This window comes from Myiozetetes cayanensis, unplaced genomic scaffold (assembly GCF_022539395.1).
Source record: "Myiozetetes cayanensis isolate MyiCay16 unplaced genomic scaffold, myiCay2020 scf6-25, whole genome shotgun sequence".
Taxonomy (NCBI): domain Eukaryota; kingdom Metazoa; phylum Chordata; class Aves; order Passeriformes; family Tyrannidae; genus Myiozetetes; species Myiozetetes cayanensis.
Genome location: NW_026087853.1, coordinates 21,395,134 through 21,408,726, shown reverse-complemented (window position 1 = coordinate 21,408,726; position 13,593 = coordinate 21,395,134). Strand labels below are relative to the sequence as shown.

The 13,593-nt window shown below is 38.9% G+C and overlaps 1 protein-coding gene across 9 annotated transcripts in view; it reads left to right on the top strand.

The window, feature by feature from the left end:
- TTLL5 (tubulin tyrosine ligase like 5) overlaps positions 1-13,593 on the top strand; it is a 152,193-nt gene that overhangs the window by 57,875 nt on the left and 80,725 nt on the right. For all 9 annotated transcript variants that reach the window (XR_007631432.1, XR_007631431.1, XR_007631433.1 and 6 more), the window contains 4 exons: positions 1,685-1,818; positions 2,419-2,532; positions 2,916-3,326; positions 5,145-5,335. Coding sequence is in view for 6 of the 9 variants with exons in the window: in XM_050335280.1 (XP_050191237.1) it covers positions 1,685-1,818; positions 2,419-2,532; positions 2,916-3,326; positions 5,145-5,335 (850 nt within the window). In the remaining 3 variants the exon portion in view is untranslated. The remainder of the gene's footprint in view (positions 1-1,684; positions 1,819-2,418; positions 2,533-2,915; positions 3,327-5,144; positions 5,336-13,593) is intronic.

The following is a 13,593-nucleotide window of genomic DNA, read 5'->3' as shown; positions in this document are numbered from 1 at the left end:
AGCTTTTCAGATAAAGATGTCTGACTACCATACACCACAGGATCTACTCCTCTAGCTAGAAAAGCATATTACATAGGCCCATGGCATGTTCTTGGTTCTCTGACCTTTCTGGCCACTAAAATGTCTGTTGTGTCATAGTGCAGGTCATTTTCTTTTTTGTCAGAAAAGCTAGGAGGTGACTGTATGGGACAGAACTGCATACTCCTCTGTTTCCATGTTACTGGCTATCATGCTGTTGTGGCCTGATGCACAGTCTAGGCTGGGGCTGGAGATTTTTGCTGGGTCATTTGCCTGAGTGATTAAGCATGCTTTGCCAATGATCAGACGATTCCTAATGATGACCTTTTGTTTCTTATTAAGTATCAGGTATATTTGAAAACTCTGGTATCTGACACTACTTGGCACTGTGCTTGAAGTTTAAATCAGTAAGCTAGTCGTTTGGAGCAAAGCAGAGGGGATAAATTTCCACTTTTGTTTGTTCTTCAGTACAGTGGAGAAAATAGGTGAAAAATGTTGCTTTTTAATTGAGATTGTCTCATTGACTCTCTAACTTTAATACCACATGGATGGCATTGTGTTTAGTTACACGTATGCTACGACCATTGATTCTGAATGTCCTTAGTGTATTGTAAAAGCATATACTTATATTGCTAACTTCACTTAAAAGCTTACAGCACCTTTTCACCAACAACTTGTCATTCTTATATTTCCTTTTCACCTCTATTCTTATTGGTTTGGGAGAAAAGGTGAACTTTGCAGCATGCCCTGAAGGTCCAAACTCCAATGTATCAGCTTTAAACATTGCTTTTACCAAAGCTCAGGCTAGATAAAACTTTTTTACATGTGATATGCAGAGGATATTTTGAAGGATTCTAACTGCTGCTATTCTAATTTATATTCCTGTGTTACGTTTTCTTGTAGTGTTACTGGCACTATATGTTGTGCTTTCAGTGTTTGCTCTGCCATGTAGCCATTCACTAGTGCTGAGGCAACACTATAAAGCAAAAGGAAAGCAAATAAAAAAAAATTAGAATTACAGCTTGCATGAGCTCTAATAAGAATGGCCAAGTAAATGATACTGATTTGGGACCAATAGATGTTTAGGATACTGGGGCAGTTGTGCTTTCTTCTTGTAAAGAAAATGAGAAACATATGCAAGTTTTCTAAGTTTCACGAAAATATTGCCTGCTCTATTTGTCCTGCAATTTTGGCTTATTAACAAGCTTTTCCCTTCTCTTTCCTCTTCTCCCTCCACTGCTGAGTAGAAACTACTAATGACTGTAAAACAGAGGCTGAGTTGAATTGTCTCGTGAAATGATAGCTGCTTGTTCTAAAGAGCACCTGGGGAAGATTCACAAATTTAACCATGAATGGAATCTCTCCTGTTGAGTTGATCTCCCCAAATGTGTTTGGAGTGTTTACTTGCTCTTTATTTATCCTGTCAGGGCTTGAATTTTCTACTGCTTAAGATGATGGCATTTCTGTTGGATTCTCAGGTTTAACCAAGGCATGTTACTTTCCTTCTGCTCTTACCCTGCATAACTGAGCAAGGCATTAGCTTATCTGGTCTCACCCTTTTTTTTCCACTCAGCTCTTCAGTCTCCTTATCATGTCTTGTCTTTTACATGAATTCGAAAAAGCTTAGCATCCTCACTCTACATCCATTCTTCTCTCTTTATTGTAGTGAAAGTGACCTGGAGGAAGTACTGACATTTTACACACACAAAAACAAATCAGCAAGTATCTTCCTAGGAGCAAAATCCACAAGCACAAAACACAGCAACAGCAGTCGCCAGTCAGAGAAGCAGCCCCAAGGTGGTAAGTTTTGCAGGCAATTCTGAGATGATGTTGCTGAAACAAATCCAGTTTAACTTCAGTCTGTGAAAAGAGAACAACTCCTCCACAATGTTATTAAGTTTTGAGGTTGCATATCTTTTTAACTCACTGTTATGTGAAGACTAGAGTAACTGCACTCCTAACTTTGTTGCCTGAAGTGAAATGGAATGAATCTTGACTAGCATTTATAAGGAACTAGATATGGTGGCTCGTGACTGAAATGAGAATGTGCAAACTGAAGCCAGTAAGAATTAAAATGAACATAGAAACCTGAAATCAAAGAAAGGGATGAAAGAAATCAAGGCCTGAATTGTGCTGCCTACAGTGAGCATACTGACTAGAGGGCAGAAACTGTACATTTGAGCCTGATTAGGCATTTCATGGAAGCAAGAGCAGTGCCAGACATATATCTAGTAGTCCATGCTACTGTATATGACAGCTAAATTGTCATCAGTAAAGCTGCGTGGTCTACAGGAAATATTAGCAAGAAAGTCTGTTATGGCAAGGTTAATTCTGTAGTCTTGTTCTGCTGATACCACAGTTTGCAATGTTCTACTTTGTAACTCCTTGATTTTGTTATAGAGCATCCTGAGGTGGTGGAAAAAATAAAGGGTGATCATCCCAAAAGTTCAGTTGCAGATGTGCCTGCAGAAGGAGCACTAAAAGGCTATAAACCCAAAGAAGTTAAATCAAACTGTAAGTGAACTGGCTTAAGTCATCATCAAGAAAAAATATCAAAGGTATATACTGTTTCTAATAGAGTCTTAGAGAAAGATTGGAACCTTTGCGTTCAAACTGAGAGATTCAAATGCCCAATTTTGGGGAAGATTCTTCAGGTTTTACTTTTAAACACAGTAGAAGGTACTGTAAAGTGGGCACTAGGAAAGAATTAGCTGCCCCTCTGTGGGGGGAAGATCTAGATATGGCAGGCTTTGAAAGAGGAAATTTATCATGTAGAACCTTGCCTTTGCTGGTAGGTAAGGTTAATATGTCTGAGTAGAAGCATATGTGTGTTGATATTATGGAAGGACTTAAAAAGCAGCTTTTTCTCATATAGTGCATTCATTATCTTTCTGTAGTTCCGGAAGGACCCATCTTCTCTTTAAATGCTGAAGTGAAATTACCTCGATGCAGCCGTTCTAGTACTTCTTCCTCTGTTTCTGGTGCCACGTTCCAGAGAAGTACCAGTTCCTGGGTACCATCTCAGCCTGCGGCCTCTGAAAATTTGCAGGTGGATGGTCACCATTCATTGCTGGCTCCTCCAGTTGCTCCCAGACTGATTCAGTCCCCACCCCCACTACCCTCCTTGCAGAGCACAGCTCCTGACAGCTCTTCTGTCTTCACAAACCCAGTGTCCAGTGAGACCTGTAGCCTTGCAGGGTTACATCGGTGTCGTCCTGGTAGCTACACCATTGGTCCGTTCTCATCTTTTCAGAGAGCTGCTCAGATCTACAGCCAAAGATTGTCCCGACCATCCTCTGCAAAAGTAGGTGAGTGTTCTGGGATGGGTAACCTGCTAGTTGAATACACAGATGGTGTAATCTCTCTTCTGGAGTAGGTAAAAATGTTATGTTTCCAGAATTTAATCTTGTTGAATGGTGCTAAATTTCTCCCGGGAAGTAAGAGTACAGGATGCAGCCCTTGTTTGCCAGAGATGCCCTCTTATTGACCAGATGAACAGGCAATCATTTAGGTTGGAAGAGACCTTTAAGCTCCTTAAGTCAAACAATCCTTCATCAAGTCCTACCAAGTCCCCCACTAAACTGTGTCCCTAAGAACCCCATCTATGGGTCTTAAATACCTCCCTGGATGGTGACTCAACCACTTCCCTGTGCAGCTTGTTCCAGTACTTGACAATCCTTTTGGTGAAGAAATTTTTCCTAATATCCAATCTAAACTTTGCCCAGTGCAACTTGAGGGCATTTCCTCTTGTTGTGTTACTTGGGAGAAGAGGCTAACCCCCACCTCACTACAACCTCCTTTCAGGTAGTTCTAGAGAGTGATAAAGTCTCCCTTCAGTCTTGTGCTTTGAACTCAGCCTTTGAACTTGTTCCAAAAAGAGCTGAGAAATTATGTATTGTATATTTTCTTTATTATATTACTGAAATAATTTTACTTTAGTGATTTTACCTGATTTCAGCAATTTTTTAATATTGTTTTTATTAGCAGAAGTCCTGTCCTCTGTGTGCTGTTCTTAGTTCTCTGGCTTCTATCGAGCGTAGAAATCTTGTAATGAAACCTTGTAGGTGTTGAATACTTAAAGGTGTGTCAAGACCTCCAAAAAGGAAAGATCTGCATGACTCATTACTGTATCTCATTCTGTAGGGTTTTCAGCACTGCCATATCCAAGAGTGTCCGAAACCCAAGATTTAGAGACCTCTCATCTGTCATGCTGGGATAGAACATAGTTGAGCAATGCAAATTTAGAGTGTAAGGAATCTGAAGGGTAGAAGAAACTGTAGGAATTTGGATGCAGACTATAATCTAATAGGAAAGTTTTGGGAACCACACATAGGCTAAGAGCTGTGGTCCTGATAATACTTATTTTTTTGTATTTTGAATGATGGTATATATTTGTTTTAGATTGTGTGTCAGGGTCAGGACACGTTCACTAGGTTTGTTATATATATTGGCAACAGAATCACAGACTGTAGAGACTTAGGAGGGACCCAAAAGGATCATTGAGTCCAGCTCTTGGCCCTGCACAGGACCATACCCAAAAGTCACACCATGTGCCTGAGAGTATCATCCAAACACTTCTTGAACTCTGTCAGGCTTGGTGCTGTGACCACTTCCCTGGGGAGCCTGTTCCAGTGCCCAACCACCTTCTGGGTGAAGAACCTTTTTTCTAATATCCAACCTAAACCTTCCCTGACGCAACTTCAGGCCGTTCCCTCGGGTTCTGTCACTGGTCACCACAGAGAAGAGATCAGTGCCTGCTTCTCCTCTTCCCCTCAGGAGGAAGTTGAAGACTGTGAGTTTTCTGGCATTAAAATAAATCTTACTTCCCAACTGAATAGCTTCATTGAAGAGACCCATTTGCCTTTAGGCAAAAACATTATAGATTTAACTTGGGTAACAGTAGCCAATGTTCTCTGGAATAGGGTGCCACTAGATACATTATCATAAAGAGAATATGGGTCTGGAGTTGATAATTGCTCATGGAGGCAATACCCATGAAGAATAGAGGTATTCTGAATTCTTCTGTATTCTTCTAGTAGCATATTTGCTTTTTTGTCTCTGTGATCAGCAGGCTGAGAGAGTCTGACATAGCGCTGGCTAAGCATATCAAAATGTTTGTTTGATAGGTTTGTGCCATCGCAGTTCAAATGGGCAGCGTGTGGGCTCAGCCAGGATGCAAAAAGAAACCGAATATACTTCTTCCCAGGGCAAATGTCACGGCCCCGGTATGGCAGCAGCGGAACTGCAGCACTTGGCAGAAAAGCAAGCAGCCTGTCAGTATTCTCCACCAAGCCACATCAGTCTCCTTACACAGCAGGTATGTAAGCACTAAAGCTGGAGTCCCTGTGCAAGAGAGAAGGTTGTTACAGGCTTCTGTGTCAGCACTGGGCTGGGCTGAGACATGCTGTAAGGAGTAAATCTCATGAAAATTGGTACTGTCATCTTGTTGTTTTGAAGTGTTTACAGTAACCAGAATTTTGATTTTCTGTGAGATGATGAGAAAGTTGCTGAGGTCCTTTTATAGGAGAAAGTGAGACTGGGCAGAGGATTAGAAAATATGGTATAAAAATGAAATCCACGCCTTGTCTTGTGAAACAATAAAACCAAGTCTTTTCAGATTTGTGCTTCCATGCAATTTGCTTCCTCATTGCTCCAGTGTGTCATCACAATGCTGGGAATGAAAGTCTGCACAATGCGTTCTGATGTAAATTCTACATTCCAGTAACATTGTAAAGACATAATGAAGTGCTTACTAACATGGGAAATGATAATCCTTTGTTAAACATGGTGATATATATCAAACTTACATTGAGTTCTGGTAGAATTTCACTTAGTTTCGTATTTCTTTTTGAGTTATGTCCTAAATGGCTACAAACATACACTTTTTTTTCTTCATCATATGCTATAGTTGTGCTCATCAAAGGTGTTCAAGTTGGACATTTCTTAGTTAATTAAGCTGCCAACTGGAGATTGTCCAGAACATGCATTTTGCCTTGGAAAATATTTTTTTTCTCTTTATCTGCTAGAGACAAACATTTCAAATGTCTTCTTTCTAATTCTTTGGTTTTGGAAGTATTGTTTTAAATTTATGTTTTGCTAAGCTTTCTGAGGCAGGTTTAATAGTTGCAACAGCTGCTGCTATTTGCTTTTTTTTTTTGCTGCTTTCAGTTTTATTGATATATATTTGGATTTTTAATATCTGTTACCTGATTGACAGTATATTTATTTCAAAATGTGGGATGCATTTATAACTCTAGGAAGCTGAAGGATTTTGCTTTGCAGATAGGTCTTCACCTTTTAACAGATAAGTCAGAAAAGCACAGCCCCTTCATGTTGATGGACTCAGCAGACAATGTGAGCACTGAATATACTTGTGATGCTGAGAACTGATCTTGTATCAGGACAGATCCTATTTAGGCAAATTGTTCTTGTTTGCTTGTCCAGTAGTGCTCAGAGCTGTCAGTCTGGTTCTCAGCTGGTTTTAAGTTAAACTTTCTCAGTAAAACTTTTCAAAAAAACTTGGTAGTGAAACATTTTCAATCAGGAAATACTGATTTGTTGAAAGTTAAATATGTGATGGAAACTGCGTCCTTGGATAAAAGTTAGTATCTAAACAAATATTTGGGAAAAAATTTGAAATTCATCTATTACATTTCAGTCTTTTCAGAAAGGAACTTTAAAAAATAAATTCCTAGACTTTTTCCCTAAAACCATTCATTACCCATTCTGCTCTTACTGCTTTGGTTTCTTAGGTCTATCTGGAGAAACCACAGTGTCTTCTTGCAGCCATTTGTGCAGCTATGAAATGATTTTTAAACTTCTCTATTCCTACTATGGCTAATCACTGCTAGTTAAATTAGAAAGAATAGAAGGGGGAATTTAGAGAGGAATTCACAGAGATCTGCATGGGAAGGGCAGTGTAGCTTCCTGGGCACAGCTATTTGGGTGACAAAGGAGCATATTCTGGTGGCAGCTGAAATCTGTTTAGCCCTCAGTCAATCAGTGTAGGTATGCACAAGTCTGAAATAGGCTATGAAGTACAGGGATAACTCTGGAAATATGTTGGTCATAGTAAATGTGTCTGCATTGCTTTTTGCTTCTGAGTTCTTCCAAGATACTTAAGCATGGAAGAGATGGGAAACGCATAGTAGGAGAATGGAGGTGCTAATTCTTTGTGACAAGCAAACAATAGACAACTCAGCTCCTACTAGACACTGTAGGTTTTCTGACTGATATATTTTGTATTTGGCTATACAGTGTTTTCATAGGCTTTGCTTCAGTAGTGAAATATAGAAACATGACTTGAGTTGAATCTCATCCTCTGTCATCATGAAAAAGATCCATATAGAAAGGAATTCACGAGTCAATGGAAAGTTTATGGCTGGAGTTCTATCTGACACTGAGTTTCCTTCCTGAGCTTGCATCCTTTCAGTTCTACACATCTGCTCTCTACTGTGGTTCTCCTGGCCATGTTTTTTAAATGATCCCTTTGGAGAAATGAAATCTGAAGCTTGTTTAGTATGACAATTCAGATTTAGTTGAGGACAGTTTTTAAGGTGATCTGATTCTTCAGTACTGAATTTATGCCACATAGTTATTCTAAGCTGACACCATTATTTTGATCACACTTGAAAAAACGATGTTTTAGAAAGTTCAGAAAGCCTGATGGACATAGCTAACACATACAAGTTACTATTTGGGCTTTGTTTTTACCCTAGATGCATTCTATTCTTGTGTCTTACAGAGTCATGCTGATTATTTTTTTTCATCCAGCCTGACTTTTAAAGCCTGTTTTGCAATAAGGACCAAGGGGTTTTGTGAGTAGACAGGGCTGCCATGACAATGAAGGGCAGTAAGAGGTATCAGCATACAATAAAAGCATAATAGTATGACGGCAAGTGCCTCTACAGGAATTGTTGAGGAACCTGGAACCAGGGCAACCTGGTTTTGAGCTGCTAGGCATGGTGTGGATTTGAAGCAGAGGGATTGAATAAATAGAAATGCAGGCATTGCAGAGTAGGCTGGCAGTTTGGAAGGCAATTTGCAGAATGATAGATATCATGGATTTGGTTTGAACCAGGAAGGGGAAGATGGAGGCAGAAAAGACAGGAAGATGTGATAGAGGACTTAGTAAACTGCCAGAGAGAACGGGGAGGTCAAAAGACTCTTGGTCTGGGCTGAAAAGGGGAAAGGCTTGAGATGGGAGTGTTTGGGGATTCTGTGACAGGACACTGATGGCTTTGGGACAAGACAATTAAGGGATTGAAAACTGAGAGAAGGTTAGAGATAGGTCTCATAACAGGGTGATTTAGTTAAACAGGACACTACTTTCCTATACATTTCTAGACAGGAGATTCTGAATTGTTGTTTTCCCCCTTTTCAGTCCTCTGTTTACACCACTTGAAATATGATAGTATTTTAACAAAAGCATTCTAAAATAAATTGGTTTGAAGATGATCCCTGGAAAAGAACATTACTTACCTAAATAATAAAAATAGTACAACTGTTTAAAACCATTCCAGAAACTTGCAGTTAGTCTGCTTTGTTTGTAAATACCTGTATGAAAGGGACTTGATATTTCAATTTAATTATGTTTCATGATAAGATTAGGATCATTTATTTGAAGGGGTATATGAAATGGTGACATTTGAAAATACTACAGTTGCTGTAGACTGTTTCTTTTAAAAGGCCAAGAACTATGTGAGAGTTGAATGTCTCTGTCTGTGCCTTGATTCCCTTTGTTGTGCCCAGGTGTATTTTGGGGGCTGGGTGCTCTGAAATGCACACCCCCTTCCAAGAGCAGCTGGGATGCTTCTTTTCCATTCCCACTTTTGTGAGAATTGCTTCTAGTGTCCGTGCACTAGCGTGGGTCTCTGGGGTTCCCAGGAATGTACCCTCAGTTGTGCTTGGAATGATGATGTCCAAAGCACCTGTTTTAAATTTCCTCTCTTACACTCTTGTTTTCTAGCCTCTATATTGAATTAGTCTATTATTGATTTACTTTTATGGATATAATTTTATTAATGTTATTTATATTTTATTATTGACTTCTGAAATGTTCATGTTCAAAGGCAAAATTTTAAGTGTAAGTATCTGATGGACTTTGAATAAGATGTTTAAAATCTGTCTTTTAAGAAAACAAGATTTTTATGATTACATCAGCTTTCTGTCTTGACGGCCGTATCCACTTCTGAAAAACCAGATGGGAACTTCACACTGACACTCAGAGTGTGCAGTTCTTAGTATGTGGGAGGTGGAGATGGTAGGAAGGTAAAACTTTACTGATGTGTGGTTTTATTCCATTGTACTCAGTTTTCAGTCCTCACAAACTGTCTCACAAAGTGTGTGAGAGAACATTTTGCCTTTTATTAATTTGTGTTTTTAAAAAATATTTTCCGTTATATTGTATCAAGTATCATTAGTGCATCCTTATTCTTGCAACCTGCAGAAAACAAGAGTGCCTTCACAGCGCTATACAATAGAAAAATTGATCTAGAATCCTTAAGAATCATTACTTAATTCCTTTGCATCACTGTACAATGCCTCACCGCCCAGTTGCAGGAATGAATGAGAGGTGAATAGAGAGAAAAGTGGAGCAGTATTATTCTGTCTCAGACTAGAAGAGGAGAAGTTGTTTGGGTAACTTTTGTAGCTGTCTTTAATGGTAACAGAGGGAAAGATGTTGCCTTAAGGACACATTTGTTTTGACAATCTTCAGTTCTGTTATGAAGGATATGGTCTGTATCAGGACCAGTGCTATTCCGTGTCTTTATCAGTGACATAGTGGCATCAGGTGCACCCTCAGCGGGATGGCCATTCAGAGGGACCTGGACAAGCTTGAGGAGTGAGCCTATAGGAATCTCATGAGACTTAACAAGACTAAACACGAAATGCTGCACCTGAGTCAGGGCAACCTGTGGTATCAGTACAGGCAGGGGGGTGAACAGATTGAGAGCGGCCCTGCTGAGAAGGACTTGGGGGTGCTGGTGGGTAAGAGGCTGGACGTGACCCAGCAGTGTGCATTTGCAGCCCAGAAAGCCGATTGTATCCTGGGCTGCATCAAAAAAAGTGTGGACAGCAGGTCCAGGGAGGTGATTCTGCCCCTCTACTCTGTGAAACCCCATCTGGAGTAGTGTGTCCAGCTCTGCAGTCCCCAGCACAGGAAGGACATCGATCTGTTGGAGCGAGTTCAGAGGAAGGCCACCAAGATGATCAGAGGGGTGAAGCACCTCTCCTCTGAGGCTGAGAGAGTTGGGATTGTTCAACCTGGAGAAGGCTCTGAGGTGATCTTATTGTGACCTTTCAGTACCTAAAAGGGGTCTACAGGAAAGCTGGAGAGAGACTTTTTACAAGGGTACATATTGATAGGACAAGGGGGAATGGCTTTGAACTTGACACTTGATATTAGAAAGAAATCCTTTACTGTGAAGGTCTTGAGACACTGGAAGAGGTTGCCCAGAGAAATTGTGGATGCCCCATCCCTGTAAGAATTCGAGGACAGGTTCAATAGGGCCCTCTGTGCAACCTGGTCTAGTGGAAAGTATCTCTGCCCATGTTGGTAGAAACTGGAATTAAATGATCTTTATGGTCCCTTCCAACCCAAATTATACTATGATTTTATGATAAATACTCAGCATTAAAAATTAATGCATACACTGTAGTTTCTAGGAAGAGTATTTATTGTTAAATATAGCTGTTAACAACAAATGTTAGCTTTTACTTCTGAGGAATTTTATTCCATTACATTTATTTAAAATCACAGATTTATGATGTTTTTGTGATAACATAAAATCTGTAGTAAAACTAATTTTGAGATTATGACAAGTGTGGGAGTTATGTACCTCTATCCATAACATATCTTTCAAGCACTGCCTAATTTTTGCCTAAATTATGCACCGTCTAATTATAGTATTCCACAGCATCCAAAAATAAAAAGGTATGCCTCTAGTTAACTGCCTGGTATGTCTGGGAGCAAGCAACACAGAGATCTCTATGGAAAATGTGCCTTTGAGGATCCAGCATTAACCTGGTAAGTCCTACTTGAGTAGGATAATAAGGAGTATCTGATCTCAAAAGGTCATAAGAAAACGAGTAAGAAAGCCCCTGCTGAAATTCCTTGTTTCAGCTACATTAGTCTTAAATATAGTATGTTCTTGGCTGTCTTGTGAAAGATGTTAAGTGCATAGAAGTGCAAGATCCATAAGAGTCTTTCAGTTGAGGGCTAAAATCAAGTGGAGTTCAACATATCTGCTCTGGGCTGCTGCTTAGCCAGTCAGAATATGTATATTAATTAGCAGTGAACAAGAGTCTAATTTGGAACTAGCTGCAATGTGTACTGCTTCTTGCTTGTAAGTTAGGAGGATGTGGGGAGGAAAGATCTTGAAGATATCATAGGCAGCAGACTTGTGAATGATGTGGATATTTGCCAGGGAGACACGTGGCAGTGCCAAAGGAAATCAGATTTCTTGAAATATACCATTGATAGATAAATTTATTAATGCAGTGGGAAGATAGTCTAGGTCTATAGAAAAATAAATTTGAAGGATGGGGGCATTAGAGGTACTAAATAATTTCTTTTGCGTTATTTTTCACTGTAGTAGGTAAAGAGGAGATACATTTTCTTGCCGGGTAATGAAGTTAAGCTCCTAGTAAAAAAGATAAGAAAAAATGTTTTGTGAGACTTCTGTGGCTGGATGATATACATTCAGGAGTTCAGAAACACAACAGTGAAGTGGCAAAGTTTCTACTGAAAGGTACAATCAGTCATAAAACTGGTATAGAGGACAGAAAGGCCATATATGTACCTTTCTGTAATAAGGATCCTTTTAACTTTCCTATAAATTAAAGTCATGAATCTTGCTTCACTAGGAGATATATATTAAATAGAAATAGAATTTTAATTCACAGAGATAAACGTAAGTCAGGGGAAAAACCTGCAAAGGAAACATACCACAAAACCCTAACCCGAAACACCCAACCCATGTCTTACCTATTGGAATTCTTTGAACTGAGAAAAATAACATTCAGTGGAACAATTCAAACTCTTTAAAAAGTTTTTTACAAGTTTTTAGCAAGGACTGTTAAGCCAGCAAGGCATCTGGAAAGTTTTATTATAGATCAAAAAAACCCCCAGACAACAAGCAAAAGAGCAACTAGTCAGTTTGCTACATGCAAGTGGATAACTGAAGATACAGAATACGGAATGTACATGGAATGTAAAATTAAATGTTTGAAAGGAGGAGGTTCACAAGGACTGGCATTTTATTACCTAAAGAATGAAAATAAAAACAAGTTGTTGCAAGGTAATATGGAGTGTGAATTTACAGTAGATTAACTACTCTGTACTGTTCATCCATGTGAACACAGGCTTGTGGAGCTCATGTTTACTACATGACATAACTTGTTGTCCTTCATTATAATGTGGCCTGCAAGAGTCCCAGTGTTCAATGAGCCTGAAGTTAGGGATGTGCTGTAAACTCAGACTTGAGCCTACCTCCTAACAATTTGTCAGTACATCTGTGTTCTTTTGTTGATTATTATTAGTAAAACTAAGAAATTTAATAGCTTCATCAATTGGACAACATACTGGCAGATGAAGTTCAGTGTTTACAAATAATATGACAATCAATGATTTTAACCACTGAAATGACTAATCTAAAGATTATTTCTTTAGGAAAGAAAAAATGAGTTTTATTTTGGAAAGCTCAGTGGAGATACCTGTTCTAAGTCAAGCAGTAAAGGCAGCAAACAAAAGTTTTTAATTGTTTAAGGAACAGGATAGGAAATAGTATGTAATTACATAAGCATGAATTGCATAATCTCCCTTGAAAAACTGTTTTCAATTCTGATTACCATTCCTTAAGTGAATTCGGGAAAAAATAGCTGGGATTCACAGATGAATGACTGGAATAATCAACTGCAAGATGAAATTTTAATGAGGAAGTGAAAATATTAAGTTTGTTTGGGGAGGAGATGGGCATGAAGGACTTATACAGAGCAGTGGAAGACAAGATAAATAAAGTTGATTTTATTCATGTTTCTCATAATAAGAAGAGGATATTGAGTTTAGTAGAAAGATACTGGAATAAAAATTATAATAAAAGTGAATAGTTATTGTCGCAGAATATACTTACCTTCTGAAACTCCCTGCAATAGGATACCATTAAGGCTGAAAACTTAAAAGGCTGCAGTTACCTCAGACAGAATAATGAACATTTTGCAAATTATAGATCCCTAGGTTTTAACATACAGAAGTAACAAATTCATTTTCCTTATCAATACGATGCTTTGTTAGATGCATGGAAGCTTAAATTTCTTCCATCTTCCATCTGGGCCATTGCTCTGAACTGACCTTTTATCTTTTATACTGAAGAACGTGGGCTATGCTGCTGCTTCCATATTTGAGATTTTCTTTGCGACATTGCTTTAGTGTAGCCAAGCTAAATATTTTCTTTATGGGAAGTGGGTTACTGAGACACTTGTGAGAACATCAGTATCTCAAATTAGTGATTTCCCTAGTTATGTCAATCGGATGATTGCTAATTATTTTTGCAGAGTGCTGATGTGTTTGTCAGT